General features: G+C 41.9%; 1 protein-coding gene across 8 annotated transcripts in view; it reads left to right on the top strand.

The window, feature by feature from the left end:
• MGAT4D (MGAT4 family member D) overlaps positions 1-24,333 on the top strand; it is a 126,245-nt gene that overhangs the window by 73,493 nt on the left and 28,419 nt on the right. For all 8 annotated transcript variants that reach the window (XM_075127697.1, XM_075127694.1, XM_075127695.1 and 5 more), the window contains 2 exons: positions 5,477-5,590; positions 8,055-8,130. In XM_075127697.1, coding sequence (XP_074983798.1) covers positions 5,477-5,590; positions 8,055-8,130 — 190 coding nt within the window. The remainder of the gene's footprint in view (positions 1-5,476; positions 5,591-8,054; positions 8,131-24,333) is intronic.

The following is a 24,333-nucleotide window of genomic DNA, read 5'->3' as shown; positions in this document are numbered from 1 at the left end:
TAAAACAAGTTGAGAGGAGGTACTTTGTCCCCTATAACGGGATATGAACATTTTTTTTCTCATCTCCTCCGGGTTCTCTTGTGGTGGGAGCTGCAAATGAGTAGGAAAGACAAGAACAATAAGCTTCAATGCCAAAATGCAAAGACTCAAAGAGGCTGGATCTGTTTGGTTGCAAGCTTTATTCTTCAGGAAGACTACAACTAAGGATTGCAAACCAACAGGCTCTCCTGAGTCAATATGACTTCACCCTCCGGGAGAAACATCATGAAATTTCAAGATAAGCCACCAGAGGACTATAGAAAAGAATTTGCAGTAATGGCTGAAGAGGGTAAGCTGGTCGGCAGGACTGCCCTCCAGTCCTGGACAGTTCGGATAGTGCAGACTTGGCTGCTTGAACCATGGCATCAGGTGTTGTTATGAGAAGGTGTACGTGGTTGCAGTCTTGTGGTCTATCTCTAGAAGTCCAACAGACTATCCAGGACGTACTTTTCAAAGATCCCTCCCTCTTTTCAGAAAAAACAAATGGCAGGCTTCATAACCTTAAGGATTCTAGAACAACACTCAAATTCCTTGTGATCTATATCCCAGCAGCGAAAAGAAAGCAGTTTCATTTGCAGCAGCCATAGAGACACCAGGGTTTGCTTCCCAGTCTCAAGATCTGCCAAGGAAAAAGGGCAAAGGTTATAGGAGATGCCCTCCACTGCCCTCCTCCTAAGCATCAATGGGCTCACCCTGTCCAACTGCCTCATCCAAAGAGGCATGTTGATGGGTTTGTCAAGGACAGTGTACCAGTCACCATAACTCCCTCTGTTCGCCATCATTTGTTTACCAGTCGCTTATCCCACTTTCTAAATGCTTGGGTCCACGTAACTTCAGACCGGTGGGTCTTAAGCACAGTGGAACTGGGTATGCCAACCAGTTAATTTCTACCCCTCAACCCCCTTCCCCAATCCTCTCCAGGGACCACTCTCACAAGATTTCCCTTCAACAGGAGGTCCAATCTCTTCTTCTGGCAGGGACCATAGAGGAAGTCCCCTTGTACCTCAGGGGAAGGGCTTCTATTCCCACTACTTCCTGATCCCCAAGACAAAAGGGGGTCTCAGGCTTATTTTAGATCTAAGACAGTTGAACAAATTCCTGAAGAAAATAAAATTCCACATGGTTACCCTAGCTTCAACTATTCCTTTCCTGGAGCAGGGGGACTCGTATGCTGCCCTCAACTTAAAGGATGCTTAGTTCCATGTTGCAATACATCATGACCATTGGAAGTGTCTCAGATTTGTGGTGAATGGGTGCCATTATCAGTTCACAGTGCTTGTGTGTGGTCTGTCAGCTGCTCCCCGAGTGTTCACAAAATCCATGGCAGTCATAGCAACTCACCTACGAAAATTAGGTGTTCATATATTCCTATACCTGGACGACTGGTTGATCAGAGGTTGGTCTAAGGCTCAAGACCTATCCAGTTTATCAACTGTCCTGTCCACATGTGATGCGCTGGGGCTCTTAGTAAATCGAGACAAATCAATCCTGAAACTGGTACAGACAAAAGAATTAATCAGGGCAGTCTTAGACTCCACAAAGGTTATGGCCTTGCTACCACAAGCCAGGTTAGAAACTTTACAGGATTTAGTGCTGCAACTGAGAGCATGCTGCTGCACAACAGTATGCAGCTGCCTCAGTCTTCTCGGTCACATGGCAGCATGTACCTATGTAGTTCAGCACACCAGATTGCACCTCAGAAAGCTGCAGGCATGGCTAGTATTAGTGTGTGCCATGAGTCATCACCATTTGGCTAAAGTGGTTGGAGTGCCAATGTTAATTTTGTCATTTCTAGACTGGTAGATGAACCTTCAGAAAGTTTGCATGGGGGCTCCCTTTCTCCCCCTGCTACTAATGTGTCTTTTCTGGGTTCGGGGACTTATATGGGGTCCCTGCAGACTCAAGGTCTTTGGTAGCCTCAAAAGACTCATAAATGTCAGGGAGTTGAGAGGTATGTCTAGCCTGCTTGGTCTTCCTCCCCCATGTAGTGGGGGAAAAAATTGTTAATTCTGACAGACAATTCGGTGACCATGTTTTACATAAACAAACAAGCAGAAGCACAGTTGAACTAACTGTGCCAGGAGGCAGCATGCCTCTAGAACTTCTTTTTAGCCAACCCAGTTCATCTCAGAGCTGCTTATCATCCTGAAAAACAGAACATTTTAGTGGTTAAGCTGAGCAAATCCTTCTCCGATCACCATGAGTGCTCACGACGTTCAAATGTGGCCAGGTCCATCTTCCAGCTCCAGGGAACTCCCCAAGTGGACCTGTTTGCAAGAAGAACCAATAGAAAATTACATCAGTTCTGCTTCCAAGGCGGGCTTGGTCCAGGCTTGTTGACAGATGCTTTTCTCTATCCTGGAAGAAATTTCTCTTATATGCTTTTCCCCTGATTCCTTTGCTTCCCATGGTTGTTTTCAAAGTGAAACAAGACCGTGTTCACCTCATCCTTGTAGCACCGGCATTGCGTGATCGACACTGGTACTTGATCCTGATATCCTTGTCAGTCAAGCCTCCCCTGTCTCTCCCATTGGATTTAGATGTAATTTTCTGGGACTCCATTCCAACCTCCAAGCTTTTCATCTGACAGCATGGATTCTTCATGGCTGGTATCCTTTGGAAAGTCCTGCTTGAAGGACATTCAAGAAGTGCTTCTGAATAGCAGAAAACTCTCAACTAGAAGCACTTACATGGCTAAACAGAAGCATTTCTCCATTTGGTGTCATGCGAAAGGTGCATCTCCAGAGCAGGCACCCCTGGACCTCGTGCTGGACTATCTGCTAGATCTAAAACAGAGTTTGGCTATTAGCTCTATAAGGGTGCATCTGACAGCCATTCTGGCCTTCCACTTCTTGGTGGATGATAGATCTTTTTTCAAACCCCATCATTACCCACTTCCTAAAGGACTTGGTCAGATTATGCCCATATGTATGAGACCCCGTCTCTCCTGGGGACCTGAACTTAGTTCTAGCAAAAATTATGGGACCTCCCTTTTTGCTCCTGGCAACTTGCTCTCTTCTTCACCTTTCCATGAAGGTATCATTTCTGATGGCAGTTACCTCAGCCAGAAGGGTGGGCGAGTTGTCAGAACCCCCCTACATAGTTTTCCATAAGGATAAAGTTTATCTCTGTCCTCACCCAAAATTTCTCACGAAAGTAGCCTCTGATTTTCATGTTAACCAAGCAATCTGTTTTCCATTGTTCTTTCCGAAACCTCATGCACATAGGGATGAAGAATAGCTTTACTCATTGGATGTGAGAAGAGTTTTAGCTTTCTACATGGACTGGAAGAAATCTTTTAGATCCTCTACGCAGTTGTTTGTAGTGTTGCAGACAGAGCTAAAGGCCAAACAGTTTCCACTCAGAAAATCTCATCCTAGGTCCCACTTCATGCGTGTTTGTGCTACCCACTGGCTAATACTATTCTGCCAACTAGAGTGTTGGTGCATTCTCTTACCAGACAGGCAGCTTCTGCAGCTTTCTTGGGTCCAGTGCCAATTGTAGATATTTGTAAAGCAGCCACTTGGTCATTAGTCCACAGTTTTGCTTCTCATTATGCCATTGCCAATCAGTCCAGAGATGATACCAGTTTCGGGCGGGTTGTCTTACAGTCTCTGTTCAGGTAGATTCCAAACTCACCTCTGTGTGTGTTTTCTTCTGAGTCACCTACAGTGGAACTGAACATGTAAAACACATTTCAAAGAACAGCTATACAAAGGAAGGTAATAATTTTTTACCAACAAACAGACCCGTTTGAAGATAACCCTTTATTAAGAATGGAAACTATGCACAGAAATAAGGTGCTAAAACTTCCTGCAACTGTCTGGCTGTAGCCTGCTACTGTCCTGTTCTAGGTTCCTTTGTTTCTGCTCCACAGCAGAAAGTGTGTCATAGGAAAGCCAAAGACTTCATGAAGAGTGTACATGAAGTGTGACATCTCTACTCTCTAGCACATAGTTATTCCCCATCCCATATGGGAAAAGCTATACCAGTATAGGTCACTTTTATACCAGTATAGTTACATCCACATTAGGGCTATTACCAGTTTAATTATTTTAGTAAAATGTCTGAACCAAAATGGTTATTCCTGTAAAACTTTCAAGTGTAGACCAAGCCTCATTATACTTTTCAGTTGAGTTAAGTTTATTCAACTGAGTTAGCTTGATTATTAAAAACACATCTTTTTGCCCATGTAGACATGGTCTGGGATTGAACGTGGGGTTAGGAACTGCCTGTACAGATCCCTATGGCAGGATTAACACCTGAGGGCTAGTTAGATCCACAAGGAATTTTAGGGCTGGTCTACATGGTGAGTAATGAGCTGTATGGGAGGGTGATTTCTAAAGTACATGTATTAATTGGCTCGTGTAGTGTGCACTAGCAGGTCTAAGGGTTCCCCAGTGTGCTTTAACATAGTACTGTTTCAAACAGCACTATATCAAAGCAGACAAGGGAACATTTAGCGCATACCAGCAGAGTCTACATAGACCAATTAATGTGTTTTTGAAATCACATCCCCTTTGAGTGCATTATCCAATTGTGTAGAAAAGCTCTTAAATACCTAACTGCCCCTTTAGGCACCACTATGATCTTAAAAATGTCCAGTAAGTTACCGCCTAAACCTGTAGGTACTTAAATTCCTTAGGCATCTAAGTTTTTGCCAGTGGGCATGCACAAAACCACCTGAATCCTGATTCCACTGACTGCTCGGCACCCTAGCTGATGTCTAAGACCTAGCAGGATTCTCAAACTAGTTGTTCCCCTGCCTGTCTCACCTGTGGGGCCTGATCTGGTAGGGATTCGCAGAGCATGCCAGACAGTCGGGGGGGAAGCAGATCAAGAAACAAGTGAGAGAGAGTGTGTGTGTCTGTATACCCATCCCAGAATACCCAACAGCCCAGTGACTCGGGAACTGACATGGGAGATCCAAGTTTGAATCCCTGCTCGAAACTGGGCTGAGTAGGTATTTGAAAAATAGGTTTCCCATATCATAGGTGAGTGTTGTAACCGCTGGGCTATTGGCTGTGGTGGAGTGGTCTCTCTCTCTCTCTTTCTCTCTCGGTCATTTTTGTGAGAAAGGGCTGACCTGACCTAGGCACCTAACTCCAGGAAAGGGTTCATGGCTGTGAATTCCAAGTGGAGATAGGCACCTCCCTGTGACCCACACTTAGGCACCTAACTACATTTGAAGCATGGGGCCTAGTCCCTGCTCCTCTCCCCAGCATTTCCTACTGGCTAGCTTAGGTCCTGATCAGCTTCCTGGCTTCTAAGAATCCCATTCTTAGGTGCCTAACTTTCTCCATGCATTGTATAACTTGGTGCTCAGGATTCCACTGATCATCAAGGTGCCTAAATGTTAGGCATTGCAATGCTGGCAGTTGCAATGTCTAAGTCCTTTTGTTGATTTAGCCCATAGTTATTAATCTTTTCTTTACAGCTTCCCTAACGAAGTGCAGTCGGGCATTCTTGAGGTTATTTCCCCTCTTGCTTCCTATTACCCAGACTTCTCCAATCTCAAGGAAACATTTGGAGACTCAAAGGAAAGAGTAAGGTAAGATAGGCTATGTAAAAACTTTCCAAGAATTTTGTTCAGCAGTAACTCCTTTAAATAGTCCACTGTATTTAAATTGATAAAGCACTGTAAGTTTAAGCAGAAGGTCATGGAAAATTTATTTAATACAAGTATAAGTATGGTGGAAACCAATGCTGTTGTCGGTGTCCATCAACTTCAGAGTGAGAGCAAAACATTCTCTCCTGCTTCTAAAAATCCAACAGGTTTAAAACTGAGTATATAGTGCCAGATGATGATTTATATAGATTAGAATAGTATGTTGATAGATGGCCTCACTTTTGTTGTTACTTCTATATAATATAATGAATCCTCTTTACTAACTCCTGGTGGTATCACTGGCCCACTTGCTTCAAATTCATTAACAGGAAACTATAACCTGAAACTGGTTGATTTACAGAAGCCAATCAGTTTTTCATAGACCAAAAATAAGTTTAGATTGTCACCAACAACTTTCATGGCTCCACATTCATATGCTCAAGAGCACTGAGCTGCCAGTTTGAAGCAACACAGATGATAGCAAGAGAACAGTAGTGCATGTTGCATACATGAATGAAATCAGGTTGCTTTTTTTTAAATTAAATCCCATTCTTTCTAGAGAGCAAATATATTTGGTACACATGAGTAGAATATTCCTAGTTGCTCCCATCAAGGCCCAAATTCTTAGAATTGCACAGCTATAATTTGGATTTTGCAGTCATCCTCAAACCTTTATAGATAAGGTGAAGGAAGAACTCTTTTTTATAAATAAGCTTTGTGGAATTTCAAAAATAATAAGCAAAAACAATATTTAATATCAATAGATCTGATTAGGAATTTTCATCAAAATGCAATTTCCACAAATTTGACATTTTTCATGGGAAATTTTGATTTTGCCAAAGTTTTTCCATTTTTACTCAGTAACAATGAAATTAAGTATTTCATTTCAAGTTGGATTGACCCAAATCGAAATACCTTGGTTTGTCAAACCAAATCAGAATGTTTAATTTCAGTTCAGATCTGTGTCTGCCTGAGTTGCCATGGTGCCTCATGCTCCTGTTCTCCTCTCTGGCTGAGCTCTCTGGCTGGATGCATCTCCCATGAACCACGTTCGTCTCTTCTCTGGTTGAATCGTGGTGATGAGTCTTGGGAGATACAGTTCAACTGGGGGACATGGCCTAGAAAGGAGACTGATGGCGTGGTGTGCTCAAACTACAACTCCCATGAGGCACCATGGTAGCTCAGGTTGACACTTTTCAATGTCGAATTGATGCAAAATGAAACATTGCAATCAGTTTCACAAACCAAATTGAAATGTTTCAATTCAGGAATGTCTGAATAGTCCCATTTTTGATCATTCTAAATCACTTTTGAGGAATTGTGTTTCACTCAGATTTTGATATTTTCACTTTTTTCCCAATTTGGGATGAAAACAAACTTTGTAATATTGGAATTTCCCACGTTGGGTGCTTGGGCACTTTCTAATTTGACCTTGAGCGCCTTTTAACTTTTGGCCCCAGGTGATCATTTGTAAATTAACTATCTTCTGGTAAGCATGATGGATTTTAAGGGACTCTCACTTCTCAGAAGGAATGTTTAGAAAATGTTTAGAATGAGAAACAGATTAATTAAAGTACTAAAGTCTTAAGTACTAAATGAATGGCAAAATCATACTCTCCTTATTCACACAAGCATTATTGCCCCCACTGAAACTATATGGGAAAGACTGCCTGAAAAAGATTTGGTGACAAGTATGAAATGATCACCTCTTTGATCTCTACTGCTGAACAAAATTATGAGGTACTGAAAATTATATATATATATACTCTAAGATAATAAAGGTAAAAATATTCCTAGTTCAGGAATGTATCAGGTACATGGAATTTGATAATTAAAATCATGAGCCTATCAGATGACTTACAGTAAGAGCCTATCAGATGACTTACAGTAATTAATTTCTGGAAATCTTTTTGCTTATCACTTTTTATAAATCTGCTTCTTTAAAGTCTTGTTGCAGATTAACAAATATCAACTTTATTGATAGTAAAATGAGATGGTTTGCTTTGTAGAGGAAAATTTACATTTTACTATTAAATATAACAATTAAGTTTGTTGACCTGCTTCTGTGTTGACTCATAAAAGCACTCTCTTTTACTGCATGGTGAAATCTCAATAAATTATAACTGTATGTTGACTGGTACTATTTATAACAAAACAAGAAGAGTGGTTTAGTTCACCTGAAATGTGTAAATTGGTTTATGTGCAGTGCATAGAGGAAATTCTAAAACTGAGTTTATTTTGAATCAGACACTTTTTTTTACTAGCTTTCCTCTGATCCATTTAATAGTGAGTGGGAGTAGTTGCTAGTATAGACTGCATAACTACAGTGTTCTAATGCCAGTATTATGCTGATGACTCCATTGAGAAATCCAGAGAAAGTTTAACAGAATGTGTTGTTTATGTTTAGGTGGAGAACTAAACAGAATTTGGATTATAGCTTTTTAATGCTATATGCACAACCTAAGGGAACATTTTATTTACAGGTATGTTCACATTATCAATAACCAGCTGTAAATCAATAAATAAAATGTGCTGATTTTTAGTATTGGCAGTTTAATTACTGTTGAACTACACCATGAAGGTAAGTCTCCTGTGTTTTTCAGTATATTTGCTCACATCATTTGTAAGCATGAGTCTCCATATTTTCATAGGTATTCATCTTACAACTATGTATTATTTGATCTAAAATGGTAGTTTCATTTGTACCTTTCTGATATTCGCAGGGCTGAATGACAGACTTGCAAACTAATTGAACCATCAAACAACTTTCTGGCCAGGTTAGGGGAATCTGTTTTTAATGAGTTTTTGCTTGTAGTATAAACAGACAGTGTGGTTACAGATCCAGGTGACAACTCAGGTCATAGCTGGCCAAAATCTCTCAAAGGATTTTTTCAAAATGGGAAAAATATGAACTAGTTCATTTCATTAAAACAAACTGGGATGTGTGTATGCTGAACTGCAAAATCCAGACCCACAACTTCCCCAGAACGTGTGGGCGGTTGGATCCACATAAATCTGGGCTTAACTTCAGAACAAGTCAAGACATATGGCTGATTAGCAGTCTACAATGAAAAGAATGCACTGCACTGTAACCATCTAGAAGATTTCACAACAGCTGTCTGAGAGAAACAATAAACTAGCTAAAAATAATGGTGGTGATGTGTGGGGGAAGAGATATGAAACCAGGAAAGAATACCAGGTAGAAAGCATCTTTACCTCATTTAATGTTTACCATGGGTTTCACTGGAGAGGAGAGCATCCAGAAATTCCATTCAGGTGGGAAGAGAACTGGAATAAGGAGTGAGGCTTTCCCAATCCCATGATGGATCCTAGGGTTCTGCATGGAAGGGTTCTCCCAGGTGGTCAGCAGCAGGATGGGGCACATAGAAGGGCTCCTTCTCCTCTTTTCTGGAACTGCTACTGGATAAAGGTAAAACTTTCAAAGTGATTTAGGAGTAGAACTGTCCAAAGATGGAAAATCCTGTTCTGCAGGAAATACTGAAACTTCAAAAAAAATTGTTTTGAAAAAGAATGAAAAATGAGATGTAGACATTACGCACAGAATGGGAATTTTTACTTGGCCATTTCATTTCAATGTTTTTAGAAATGTTTCCAAGGCTGCCCAGAACCCCAACAACCTGCCAGGTGAGGAACTGCACAACTTGGGGATCCTGGGAGCCAGAGTTCCCAGGCTAATGAGGAGCTTTGGGACCCTGGAATCCCTGATTCTTCAGCAGCCCACTTTGCAGGCTGCCCTGGAGTGAGGAAGCCCAGGCTGCTACGGAGTTGGGAGCTTCCAGAGCTTCCAGGCTTCTGGTTCCATGTTAGCACACCAATGGGCTCCTGAGGAGCCAGACAGGGGAGCTGTCAGGAAACCAGGCGTGTTTTGGTAACCCTTGGCAGGCAGGTTTCCATCAGAATTTTGTCAAAAAAGACTCATTCCTGGAGAATATGTTGATTTTTGATAAAGCAGCATTTTCTGGTGGAAAAATGTTCCATCCGAAAATTTTTGACCAGTTCTACTTAAGAGCCTAAGCCCAATCTTCAAACATGATTGACCTGCTTAGGCAGGGGTGCTGGAACCATTCATATAATGGGGGTGCTGAGAGCCATTGAACCAAACTGTAAACCCTGTATATGATGGAAACCACTTCAAGTCAAGGGATGCTACAGCATCCCCTCCCAACCCCTAGTTCCAGCACCTATGTGCTTAGGAGCTAAAGTGTCAGTGCAAGTTAATGAGGCATAGACTCCTAACCACCTAAGTCATGTTTGAAAACGGGATTGAGCTGCCTATGTCACTTGCACACTCCTGAAAATGTTACCCAAGTCTCTAATGCACCTTAGACACAGCCAGGGAGAGGATGGCTGTCCAGAAATTAACAATGTCTCCAAACAAAGTGCTCTGTACTTTTAGCAGATGACACTAAGCTGTGGGGAGAGGTAGATATGCTGGAGGGTAGGGACAGGGTCCAGAGTGACCTAGACAAATTGGAGGATTGGGCCAAAAGAAATCTGATAAGGCTCAACAAGGACAAGTGCAGAGTCCTGCACTTAGGACGGAAGAATCCCATGCACCGCTACAGGCTGGGGACTGACTGGCTAAGAAGCAGTTCTGCAGAAAAGGACCTGGGGATTACAGTGGATGAGAAGCTGGATATGAGTCAACAGTGTGCCCTTGTTGCCAAGAAGGCTAATGGTATATTGGGCTGCATTAGTAGGAGCATTGCCAGCAGATTGAGGGAAGTGATTATTCCCCTCTATTCGGCACTGATGGGGCCACATCTGGAGTATTGCATCCAGTTTTGGGCCCCACACTACAGAAAAGATGTGGACAAATTGGAGAGAGTCCAGTGGAGGGCAACAAAAATGATTAGGGGACTGGAACACATGACTTACGAGGAGAGGCTGAGGGAACTGGTCTTATTTAGTCTGCAGAAGAGAAGAGTGAGGGGGGTAGCTAGCAGCCTTCAACTACCTGAAGGGGGCTTCCAAAGAGGATGGATCTAGGCTGTTCTCAGTGGTGGCAGACGACAGAACAAGGAGCAATAGTCTCAAGTTGCAGTGGGGGAGGTCTAGGTTGCATATTAGGAAAAACTATTTCACTAGGAGGGTGGTGAAGCACTGGAATGAGTTACCTAGGGAGGTGGTGGAATCTCCATCTGTCAAGGTTCCTCCCCCACTCTGAACTCTAGGGTACAGATGTGGGGACCTGCATGAAAAACCTCCTAAGCTTATCTTTACCAGCTTAGGTCAAAACTTCCCCAAGGTACAAAATATTACTCCCGTTATCCTTGGACTGGCTGCTACCACCACCAAACTAATACTGGTTACTGGGGAAGAGCTGTTTGGACGCGTCCTTCCCCCCAAAATACTTCCCAAAACCTTGCACCCCACTTCCTGGACAAGGTTTGGTAAAAAGCCTCACCAATTTGCCTAGGTGACTACAGACCCAGACCCTTGGATCTTAAGAACAATGAACAATCCTCCCAACACTTGCACCCCCCCTTTCCTGGGAAATGTTGGATAAAAAGCCTCACCAATTTGCATAGGTGACCACAGACCCAAACCCTTGGATCTGAGAACAATGAAAAAGCATTCAGTTTTTTACAAGAAGACTTTTAATAAAAAATAGAAGTAATTAGAAATAAAGAAATCCCCCCTGTAAAATCAGGATGGTAGATATCTTACAGGGTAATTAGATTCAAAACATAGAGAACCCCTCTAGGCAAAACCTTAAGTTACAAAAAAGATACACAGACAGAAATAGTTATTCTATTCAGCACAATTCTTTTCTCAGCCATTTAAAGAAATCATAATCTAACACATACCTAGCTAGATTACTTACTAAAAGTTCTAAGACTCCATTCCTGTTCTGTCCCTGGCAAGAGCAGCATACAGACAGACCCAGACCCTTTGTTTCTCTCCCTCCTCCCAGCTTTTGAAAGTATCTTGTCTCCTCATTGGTCATTTTGGTCAGGTGCCAGCGAGGTTACCTTTCGCTTCTTAACCCTTTTCAGGTGAGAGGAGCTTTCCCCTGGCCAGGAGGGATTTCAAAGGGGTTTACCCTTCCCTTTATATTTATGACACCATCCTTAGAGGTTTTTAAGGCCCATCTTGACAAAGCCCTGGCTGGGATGATTTAGTTGGGGTTGGTCCTTCATTGAGCAGGGGGTTGGACTAGATGACCTCCTGAGATCTCTTCCAACCCTAATCTTCTATAATTCTACGATTTGTGTTGGTGTGATTGGGGAAGATTGTAACAATACCAGAAATATTGGTGCTTGCATAGGGATGGTTATTATGAATTTCCAGTTTCCTTTAAGAATAATTAAATGTTGTTTACCTTATCTGAGACATCTTAAGGGCTGCCTCATGGCAAACACCCAGAACCTAGGTTGTGGTGGTGCCTATAGCACTTTTCTGGAGGACTAGAAGGGAAATGATGCCCTTCCTCTTGGCCCTTTCCCAGCCTGCCACTCCTTCCCTTGGTCTGTCCAGTCTCTGGATCTTTCCCCAGCACAGACCCTGACTTGTACAGAGAGGCTTCAGACAAGGGGGATGAAATGGGTGCTACAGTGGCAGTTGAGGACCCCCTGCACGCATGGATCTAATGGGAATACTCTAGGCCACTATTTGGAAGCTCCATAACAACATGAAGAAAAAGCTTAAAAATTCTTTTCCTGAGCCCATTACTTACCATACTGTAACAAAAACATTTTCGATTAAAATTGAGGTTTGGTGACATTTTTTCAGATGCTTTTGTTTTACTTCTTGGGTGTGTTTAGTATTTTAGGGAAATCTTAAAACTGAGAGTTTATTTTACTGTTTTCTCAGAAATAGTATCATTTTGGTAAATAACTTATATGAACTTCTAAAGTTGAAAAGACAATAAAGTTACGTAATTGTGTATCTACAATTCACTTTCTATCACATGCCAGCTAAAGCCCCAATTCAGCAAATCATTTAAATATAAGGTCTTTGCTGAACTGGGGTCTAAGTGAGCTGCTTTGTGAAGTGCACTTATCACAAATAAATATTTGGAAAAAGATAACGAGACCTAACATTTATTCAGTCATCTCTTCTACTTTAAGTTTTTGTATGTGATCAGCTACTGTATCTTCAGCTCTGCTCTCTTTATACTTGGTAATGTCTTTGTTAATCAGTAAAAGATTGAGAGATGTTTAGAAACAATTGTCATTTTCACTGTAACTGCTCAACTTTTTTGCAGTACACTAGAGCCTCTTGAGACACTTGTATTAATGCCAGAACCAGGATAATAGGATTGTAAGTCATCCATAAAAGCAGGCAATCAAATTTCTTCATACCTAGGAGGAGATGTAGTTTTTTTCTCATGTCCATTTAGAGTTGTTTTATACTTAGGTAATTATGTATTTCCAAAGCTGAAAGCATCTTTGAGTAGTTCAATAACTACAGTTGTTGGAAAGTGCTTTCTATCAATCCTCATGGGAACTTAAACGAAAACATTAAATATGACAGCAGCTTTCAGAATTTGTTATATACTCAGCCTTACTTTTTTGAGGTGCTTTGCGACTCTAGTATCTGTAGCAAACCTGCCATTTCACAATTTTTTCTTATTGACTGCCATTAACTTAATAAGAACATAAGAATGGCCATACTGGGTCAGACTAATGGTCCATCTAACCCAGTATCCTCTCTTCTGACAGTGACCAGTGCCAGATGGTTCAGAGGGAATGAACATAACAGGGCAATTTTATTGAGTGGTCCATACCCTGTCATCTATTCCCAGCTTCTGGCAGTTGGAGGCTTAGAGACACCCAGAGCATGAGGTTGTGTTCCTGACCATCTTGCCTAATAGTCATTGAGGGCTCTATCCTCTGTGAACTTGTATAATTCTTTTATGAACCCAGTTATATTTTTGGCCTTCATAAAATCTTCTGGCAACGAGTTACCAGGTTGACTGTGTGTTGTGTGAAGAAGTATTTCCCTGTGTTTGTAAACCTGCTGCCTATTGATTTCATTGGGTGAACCCTGGTTCTTGTGTTACATAAAAGGGTAAATAACACTTCCTTATTACTGTCTCTACATCATTCATGACTTTATCGACCTCTATTATATCCCCCCTTCGTCCTCTGTTTTCTAAACTGAACAGTCTCAGATTTTTTAATCTCTCCTCCTGTGGAAGCTGTTCCATACCCCTAATCGTATTTGTTGCCCTTCTCTGTACCTTTTCCAATTCTAATATATCCTTTTTGAGATGGGGCAACCAGAACTGCACACAGTATTCAAGGTGTTTTATTATGTATCCCTTTGCTAATGGTTCCGAACATTGTTAGCTTTTTGACAGCCGCTGCACTTTGTGGCTAGTTCTCCTGAAACATCTACTCAATGACTCCAAGATCTTTCTTGAGTGTTAACAGCTAAGTTAGAACCCATCATATTGTATGTATATTTGGGATTATGTTTTCCAATGTGCATTACTTTGTATTTATCAACACAGAATTTCATCTGCTGTTTTGTTGCCCAGTCACCCAGTTTTGTGAAATCTGTGAGAGAACCTTCTCTTTTATCCCATGACTGTTTACTTTGCTTAAGAGACTTTGGTGAGGGATCTTGTCAAAGGCTTTCTGAAAGTCCAAATACATTATATCCACTGGATCACCCTTGTCCGTGTGTTTGTTGTTACCCTCAAGGGATTCTAATAGATTGGTGAGGCAAGATTTCTGTTTACAAAAGCTGAGTTGACTCTTCCCTTACATGTAGTGCTCATCTATGTGTCTGATAATTCTGTTCTTTACTATCATTTCAAACAATTTGCCTGATGCTGAAGTTAGGCCTACTGGCGTGTAATTACCAGGATTGCTGCTGGAGGCTTTTAAAAAAATTGATGTTACATAAACTATTCTCCAGTAATCTGATACAAAGATTGATTTAAGTGATAGGTTGCAGAACTACAAACTGTGATATGTTATTTCATATTTGAGTTCCTCCAGAACTCTTGGGTGAATACGACCTGGTCCTGGTGACATATTACTGTTTATCAGTTTGTTCCAAAACCTCCTCTATTGACACCTCAATCTGGGACAGTTCCTCACATCTGTCACCTAAAAAGAATGGCTCAGGTGTGGGATTCTAACTCAGATCCTTTTCAGTGAAGATCAATGCAAAGAATTAATTTAGCTTCTCCGCAACATTCTTGAGTGCTACTTTAGCACCTTGATTGTTCAGTGGCCCGAATGATTGTTTGGCAGCCTTTGTGCTTCTGATTTACTTTTTTAAAAAATTGCTGTTAATTTTTGTGTCTTTTACTAGCTGCTCTACAAATTCTTTTTTGGCCTCCCTAATTATACTTTTACACTTGACTTGCCAGTGTTTATGCTCTCTTCTATTTTCCTCAGTAGGATTTGGCTTCCAATTTTTAAATGTCGTCTTTTTGCCTCTAACCACCTCTTTTACTCTGTTGTTAAGCCATGGTGGCATTTTCTTGGTGGTCTTACTGTTTTGTTTTGTTTTTTTAATAATTTGAGGTATGCATTTAGTTTGAGCCCCTATTTTGGTGTTTTTAAAAAGTTGCCATGCAGCTTGCATCCATTCCACACTTTTGACTGTTACTTCTAATTTCTCTTTAACTTAACTTGCCTTTTTGAAATTTAAATGATACTGGGGTGGGTTTATTTGACATTTTCCTTCTACTGCATGTCAAATTTAATTACTTTATGGTTACTATTACCAAGCAGTTCAACTCTTGGACCAGATCCTGTACACTGCTTAGGACTAAATCAAGAATTGCCTTTGCCCTGGTGGGTTCCAGGACTAGCCGCTACAAGAAGCAGTCATTAATGGTGTCCAGAAATTTTATCTGTGCATCCTTTCCTGAGGTGACATGTTCTGAGGTGATAAATCCTCCCTTGTTAGTGTTAGGGTTTTCTGTTTTTGTAACCTCTCTAATCTCCCTGAGCATTTCACAATCACCATCACCATCCTGGTTAGGTGATTGGTAGTATATTCCTACAGCTGTACTCCTATTATTCAAGCATGGAATTTCTATCCATAGAGATTCTATGGTACCGTTTTGATGAATTTAAGATTTTTTTACTGTATTTGATGCTATATGCTTTCTTTCACATATAGTGCCATTTTGACTTAATATTAGTGGAAATCAGTAGGGATGATCTTAATCTCAGCCCAATTAATTGAAAGAGATCTTGGGTAGACAAATTACAAAAGATAATAAAACTAAGATAAATTGGGAGAAAAGTATACAATCAGGCAGTTCAGTGAAAACAGCAAGAAAAACGTATCAAAAATCATCTATGATCAGGTCTTAAGGGAAAAAATGTATTTCCTGTATTATTTTAATAGTTACATTTTTCACTACATTGTCAGTAAGCACTTGAGTGGACTGGGATTTTAAATTTGCTTTTTTAATGCTGTTTGAGTCCTGACCTAAAGATCTTTGAAGTCAATAAGACTCTCTTCATTTACTTCAGTGGGCTTTGGATCAACCCCTCTGTTTGGAAGATCTCCTAAATGGTGTCATCTTTAAGCGTTTTTTAAACCTGCAGCTTTCCTTGTTGTTTATGCTTTTTTTTTTTTCAAAAAAGGAGGGGGTCTCTTACTTGAATGAGATAACTGAATGTTCTGATCACATTGGGGCATGCTAGAACAAGATGTTTCAAGTAAACGGTGTTTGCATATTTGTTGAATAGTGGTTTAAAATGCTGTGATCAGGGCCCCAGGGAGCCACACTGGAGTTACTCAGTTAGGGTGAACTGCAAAGAATGGGGCAGACAATCCCCAAAACTGGTGGATATTCCAATACTTAGATTTACCAGACCAGCACAAAACAGCTTCTATAATACCTCACTGGTTACCCAGAAGCCAACAACACAATTCCCTTAAAGCAACCCAACCTTAGGCCTCCACCCAGACACCCAAGTCAAATATGATGAGGATTACTGAAAATCTTATTCATCATATAAGAAAGTTCTACCAATCCCAAAGGATAGGACACATTACTTGCCAGGTTAATCAGTATTCCAGATCTTACCTAAATACACGCTTACAGCCAATCCTTTGGTTTGAGCTTTGGCCTGCTAAACCCAGGGTTGTGAGTTCAATCCTTGAGGGGGCCATTTAGGGATCTGGGGCAAAAATTGGGGATTGGTCCTGCTTTGAGCAGGGGGTTGGACTAGATGACCTCCAGAGGTCCCTTCCAACCCTGATATTCTATGATTCTAACTAAACTAAAATTTATTTAAAAAGAAGAGAGTGAGTAAGTATTGGTTAAACGATCAGTATACATACAGACATGAGTACAGTTCTTAGATCAGATTCATAGTAGAAATGGTGAGCTTTGTAGTTGCAAAGAGTTCTTTCAGAATTAGTCCATAGGTTACCGTCCAGTGTTCATATTCAGGGTGATCCAAATGGGACTGGATATCAGTCTTACAACCCAAGTTTCCTCTGCATGAAGCATCAAGCTGATCGGAGATAAAAAGAATCAGGACCCAAGATATCTTTATAGAGTTCCAGGCCTTCTTTTGACAGCTTGAAGTCCTTAGGCGAACAATAGGCAATCATGGAGACTTTGAAGTAGACCTATTTCCTAAGCATCATCGGTAATTAGCTACAGGGATTAACATAAGGCAATTGCCTGTCTTCCACCATTCGCAGGTGATTTGCTATACATTTCAAAGACAGATGAATACAGTGATATCACTGTGTTTACAGTTCATTTAAATGTTAATGTTTCCTTTTGATCTCTGAATTAATAGAATACAGCATAGACAGGTTTCAGAGGAACAGCCGTGTTAGTCTGTATTCGCAAAAAGAAAAGGAGTACTTGTGGCACCTTAGAGACTAACCAATTTATTTGAGCATGAGCTTTCGTGAGCTACAGCTCACTTCATCAGATGTTTACCGTGGAAACTGCAGCAGACTTTATATACACACAGATTTCAGAGGAACAGCCGTGTTAGTCTGTATTCGCAAAAAGAAAAGGAGTACTTGTGGCACCTTAGAGACTAACCAATTTATTTGAGCATGAGCTTTCGTGAGCTACAGCTCACTTCATCAGATGTTTACCGTGGATACTGCAGCAGACTTTATATACACACAGAAATCATGAAACAATACCTCCTCCCACCCCACTGTCCTGCTGGTAATAGCTTATCTAAAGTGATCAACAGGTGGGCCATTTCCAGCACAAATCCAGGTTTTCTCACCCTCCACCCCCCCACACAAATTCACTCTCCTGCTGGTGCTAGCCCATCCAAAGTGACAACTCTTTACATAATCAAGTCGGGCTATTTCCTGCATAGATCAAGGTTTTCTCACATCCCCCCCACCCCCATACACACACAAACTCACTCTCCTGCTGGTAATAGCTCATCTAAACTGACCATTCTCCAAGTTTAAATCCAAGTTAAACCAGAACATCTGCGGGGGCGGGGGGGGGTTAGGAAAAAACAAGAGGAAACAGGCTACCTTGCATAATGACTTAGCCACTCCCAGTCTCTATTTAAGCCTAAATTAATAGTATCCAATTTGCAAATGAATTCCAATTCAGCAGTTTCTCGCTGGAGTCTGGATTTGAAGTTTGTTTGTTTTAAGATAGCGACCTTCATGTCTGTGATTGCGTGACCAGAGAGATTGAAGTGTTCTCCGACTGGTTTATGAATGTTAGAATTCTTGACATCTGATTTGTGTCCATTTATTCTTTTACGTAGAGACTGTCCAGTTTGACCAATGTACATGGCAGAGGGGCATTGCTGGCACATGATGGCATATATCACATTGGTGGATGTGCAGGTGAACGAGCCTCTGATAGTGTGGCTGATGTTATTAGGCCCTGTGATGGTGTCCCCTGAATAGATATGTGGGCACAATTGGCAACGGGCTTTGTTGCAAGGATAAGTTCCTGGGTTAGTGGTTCTGTTGTGTGGTATGTGGTTGTTGGTGAGTATTTGCTTCAGGTTGCGGGGCTGTCTGTAGGCAAGGACTGGCCTGTCTCCCAAGACTTGTGAGAGTGTTGGGTCATCCTTTAGGATAGGTTGTAGATCCTTAATAATGCGTTGGAGGGGTTTTAGTTGGGGGCTGAAGGTGACGGCTAGTGGCGTTCTGTTATTTTCTTTGTTAGGCCTGTCCTGTAGTAGGTAACTTCTGGGAACTCTTCTGGCTCTATCAATCTGTTTCTTTACTTCTGCAGGTGGGTATTGTAGTTGTAAGAAAGCTTGACAGAGATCTTGTAGGTGTTTGTCTCTGTCTGAGGGGTTGGAGCAAATGCGGTTGTATCGCAGAGCTTGGCTGTAGACGATGGATCGTGTGGTGTGGTCAGGGTGAAAGCTGGAGGCATGCAGGTAGGAATAGCGGTCAGTAGGTTTCCGGTATAGGGTGGTGTTTATGTGGCCATTGTTTATTAGCACTGTAGTGTCCAGGAAGTGGATCTCTTGTGTGGACTGGACCAGGCTGAGGTTGGTGGTGGGATGGAAATTGTTGAAATCATGGTGGAATTCCTCAAGGGCTTCTTTTCCATGGGTCCAGATGATGAAGATGTCATCAATATAGCGCAAGTAGAGTAGGGGCTTTAGGGGACGAGAGCTGAGGAAGCGTTGTTCTAAATCAGCCATAAAAATGTTGGCATACTGTGGGGCCATGCGGGTACCCATAGCAGTGCCGCTGATCTGAAGGTATACATTGTCCCCAAATGTGAAATAGTTATGGGTAAGGACAAAGTCACAAAGTTCAGCCACCAGGTTAGCCGTGACATTATCGGGGATAGTGTTCTTGACGGCTTGTAGTCCATCTTTGTGTGGAATGTTGGTGTAGAGGGCTTCTACATCCATAGTAGCCAGGATGGTGTTATCAGGAAGATCACCGATGGATTGAAGTTTCCTCAGGAAGTCAGTGGTGTCTCGAAGGTAGCTGGGAGTGCTGGTAGCGTAGGGCCTGAGGAGGGAGTCTACATAGCCAGACAATCCTGCTGTCAGGGTGCCAATGCCTGAGATGATGGGGCGCCCAGGATTTCCAGGTTTATGGATCTTGGGTAGTAGATAGAATATCCCAGGTCGGGGTTCCAGGGGTGTGTCTGTGCGGATTTGATCTTGTGCTTTTTCAGGAAGTTTCTTGAGCAAATGCTGTAGTTGCTTTTGGTAACTCTCAGTGGGATCATAGGGTAATGGCTTGTAGAAACTCGTGTTGGAGAGCTGCCGAGCAGCCTCTTGTTCATATTCCGACCTATTCATGATGACAACAGCACCTCCTTTGTCAGCTTTTTTGATTATGATGTCAGAGTTGTTTCTGAGGCTGTGGATGGCATTGCGTTCCGCATGGCTGAGGTTATGGGGCAAGTGATGCTGCTTTTCCACAATTTCAGCCCGTGCACGTCGGCGGAAGCACTCTATGTAGAAGTCCAGTCTGCTGTTTCGACCTTCAGGAGGAGTCCATCTAGAATCCCTCTTTCTGTAGTGTTGGCAGGGAGACCTCTGTGGATTAGTATGTTGTTCAGAGGTATTTTGGAAATATTCCTTGAGACGGAGACGTCGAAAATAGGATTCTAGGTCACCACAGAACTGTATCATGTTCGTGGGGGTGGAGGGGCAGAAGGAGAGGCCCCGAGATAGAACAGCTGCTTCTGCTGGGCTGAGAGTATAGTTGGATAGGTTAACAATATTGCTAGGTGGGGTGAGGGAACCATTGCTGTGGCCCCTTGTAGCATGTAGTAGTTTAGAAAGTTTAGTGTCTTTTTTCTTTTGTAGAGAAGCAAAGTGTGCGTTGTAAATGGCTTGTCTAGTTTTAGTAAAATCCAGCCACGAGGAAGTTTGTGTGGAAGGTTGGTTCTTTATGAGAGTATCCATTTTTGAGAGCTCATTCTTAATCTTTCCCTGTTTGCTGTAGAGGATCTTGATCAGGTGATTCCGCAGTTTCTTTGAGAGCGTGAGGCACAAGCTGTCAGCATAGTCTGTGTGGTATGTAGATTGTAATGGATTTTTGACCTTCAGTCCTTTTGGTACGATGTCCATCTGTTTGCATTTGGAAAGGAAGATGATGTCTGTCTGTATCTGTACAAGAATAAATGGACACAAAATCAGATGTCAAGAATTCTAACATTCATAAACCAGTCGGAGAACACTTCAATCTCTCTGGTCACGCAATCACAGACATGAAGGTCGCTATCTTAAAACAAACAAACTTCAAATCCAGACTCCAGCGAGAAACTGCTGAATTGGAATTCATTTGCAAATTGGATACTATTAATTTAGGCTTAAATAGAGACTGGGAGTGGCTAAGTCATTATGCAAGGTAGCCTGTTTCCTCTTGTTTTTTCCTAACCCCCCCCCGCCCCCGCAGATGTTCTGGTTTAACTTGGATTTAAACTTGGAGAATGGTCAGTTTAGATGAGCTATTACCAGCAGGAGAGTGAGTTTGTGTGTGTATGGGGGTGGGGGGGATGTGAGAAAACCTTGATCTATGCAGGAAATAGCCCGACTTGATTATGTAAAGAGTTGTCACTTTGGATGGGCTAGCACCAGCAGGAGAGTGAATTTGTGTGGGGGGGTGGAGGGTGAGAAAACCTGGATTTGTGCTGGAAATGGCCCACCTGTTGATCACTTTAGATAAGCTATTACCAGCAGGACAGTGGGGTGGGAGGAGGTATTGTTTCATGATTTCTGTGTGTATATAAAGTCTGCTGCAGTATCCACGGTAAACATCTGATGAAGTGAGCTGTAGCTCACGAAAGCTCATGCTCAAATAAATTGGTTAGTCTCTAAGGTGCCACAAGTACTCCTTTTCTTTTTGCGTATACACACAGAGAATATGAAACAATACCTCCTCCCACCCCACTGTCCTGCTGGAATTCCACCATGATTTCAACAATTTCCATCCCACCACCAACCTCAGCCTGGTCCAGTCCACACAAGAGGTCCACTTCCTGGACACTACAGTGCTAATAAACAATGGCCACATAAACACCACCCTATACCGGAAACCTACTGACCGCTATTCCTACCTGCATGCCTCCAGCTTTCACCCTGACCATACCACACGATCCATCGTCTACAGCCAAGCTCTGCGATACAACCGCATTTGCTCCAACCCCTCAGACAGAGACAAACACCTACAAGATCTCTGTCAAGCTTTCTTACAACTACAATACCCACCTGCAGAAGTAAAGAAACAGATTGATAGAGCCAGAAGAGTTCCCAGAAGTTACCTACTACAGGACAGGCCTAACAAAGAAAATAACAGAACGCCACTAGCCGTCACCTTCAGCCCCCAACTAAAACCCCTCCAACGCATTATTAAGGATCTACAACCTATCCTAAAGGATGACCCAACACTCTCACAAGTCTTGGGAGACAGGCCAGTCCTTGCCTACAGACAGCCCCGCAACCTGAAGCAAATACTCACCAACAACCACATACCACACAACAGAACCACTAACCCAGGAACTTATCCTTGCAACAAAGCCCGTTGCCAATTGTGCCCACATATCTATTCAGGGGACACCATCACAGGGCCTAATAACATCAGCCACACTATCAAAGGCTCGTTCACCTGCACATCCACCAATGTGATATATGCCATCATGTGCCAGCAATGCCCCTCTGCCATGTACATTGGTCAAACTGGACAGTCTCTACGTAAAAGAATAAATGGACACAAATCAGATGTCAAGAATTATAACATTCATAAACCAGTCGGAGAACACTTCAATCTCTCTGGTCACGCAATCACAGACATGAAGGTCGCTATCTTAAAACAAAAAATCCAGACTCCAGCGAGAAACTGCTGAATTGGAATTCATTTGCAAATTGGATACTATTAATTTAGGCTTAAATAGAGACTGGGAGTGGCTAAGTCATTATGCAAGGTAGCCTGTTTCCTCTTGTTTTCTCCTAACCCCCCCCCCCCCCCCCCCCTATGTTCTGGTTTAACTTGGATTTAAACTTGGAGAGTGGTCAGTTTAGATGAGCTATTACCAGCAGGAGAGTGAGTTTGTGTGTGTATGGGGGTGGGGGGGATGTGAGAAAACCTGGATCTATGCAGGAAATAGCCCGACTTGACTATGTAAAGAGTTGTCACTTTGGATGGGCTAGCACCAGCAGGAGAGTGAATTTGTGTGGGGGGGGTGGAGGGTGAGAAAACCTGGATTTGTGCTGGAAATGGCCCACCTGCTGATCACTTTAGATAAGCTATTACCAGCAGGACAGTGGGGTGGGAGGAGGTATTGTTTCATATTCTCTGTGTGTATATAAAGTCTGCTGCAGTTTCCACGGTAAACATCTGATGAAGTGAGCTGTAGCTCACGAAAGCTCATGCTCAAATAAATTGGTTAGTCTCTAAGGTGCCACAAGTACTCCTTTAGCATAGACAGGGACGACTCGATTACATTGTTAACCGCTAACAATATATATGTAAACACACAGAAACAGAGGCATTATCTACCAATATCTCCCTAAAGGTTGAATTGGGGGTCTATTAGCCTGCAAGCTGCTTAACCCTTTCTGGCCATGTGTCACAAATGCAAATAAATATTTTAAATAGTCTGAAAAAGTGAAATAATGCTTTACTAAAATGTTTGAAATCTGAACAACTGCCATTTTCCATTTTATTTTGCTGCTTTTTTTATTTTCTCATTTTCTGGTTTCCTTAGTTGAAAACCAAATTTTAATAACAACCTCACTCATATGAAAGTGCCTCTTTTAATCTATGAAGTACTGATGAACAAAGGAAGATAACGCCTGTAGTCTTGTGTTCTGCTAGGCTCTCAGGTGTCAATCCTGACAACTAGATTATACAATTCCACACACGCCTCCCATTCATTGCTAAACTTCCTGATCAAGCACTGCACAACCATTGCATTGACTTTCTTTCCTTCAACATCATAACAAAGTCATAACAAGAACCAGTGGCTGGAAACTGACACATTCAAGGTAGAAGTTAGACACATTTTTAACAGTAAAGGTGATTAACCCCCTGGAACAAACTACCAAGGAAAGTGGTAGATTCTCCATCTCTTGACATCTTCAGATCAAGACTGTCTGGAAGTTATGTTTTAGCCAAATACAAGTTAAAGTCTCAATACAAGGGTAAATGGGTGAAATTTAATTGCCTGTGAATATACAGGAGGTCAGACTAGCTGATCCAATGGTCCTATCAGGCTTTAGACTCTATGAAACTTTATCTTAGATCCGTTCCAAACTGACTTCTGCTTTCTCTGCTACTTTAATTGCTCTCATTGAAGTCTTTAATGATCTCTTCGTGGCCATATTTCAGGACCTTTACTTATCTTCATCTTCTCTGCTGATTTTTTATGTTGTCAGCTTTCTTCTTCTTCTTCTTCTTCTTGACATCTGATGCTGATTGGGTTTTTGAGATAATGTCCTCCCTTGCTCTTCTTCCCGCCTTTGATAGTTCTGTCCATATCTCTCTTGGTGGGTTCTCCTCTTCTCTCTCTGGAGGTTTCCTCAATGCTCTGTCCTTGTCTCCTAGCCATTCTCACTTAATGCACTGCCTCTAGATAATCTCACCAGCTCATATGTTTTCAGGTGTGATCTCTGAAAAATCTGTTTCTCCACTGAATAACTGCTCCTTACATTGACTCCTGCATCTCATTTTATCTCTGGCATCTCCTCTTTGATGTCTTATAATCAGTTTAAACTGATGACGTGGTCAAAGGAGACTCCTAATCTTCCATT

The sequence above is a fragment of the Caretta caretta genome, chromosome 4, assembly GCF_965140235.1.
Source record: "Caretta caretta isolate rCarCar2 chromosome 4, rCarCar1.hap1, whole genome shotgun sequence".
Lineage (NCBI taxonomy): Eukaryota > Metazoa > Chordata > Testudines > Cheloniidae > Caretta > Caretta caretta.
This window is presented reverse-complemented; position numbering and strand designations above follow the sequence as displayed.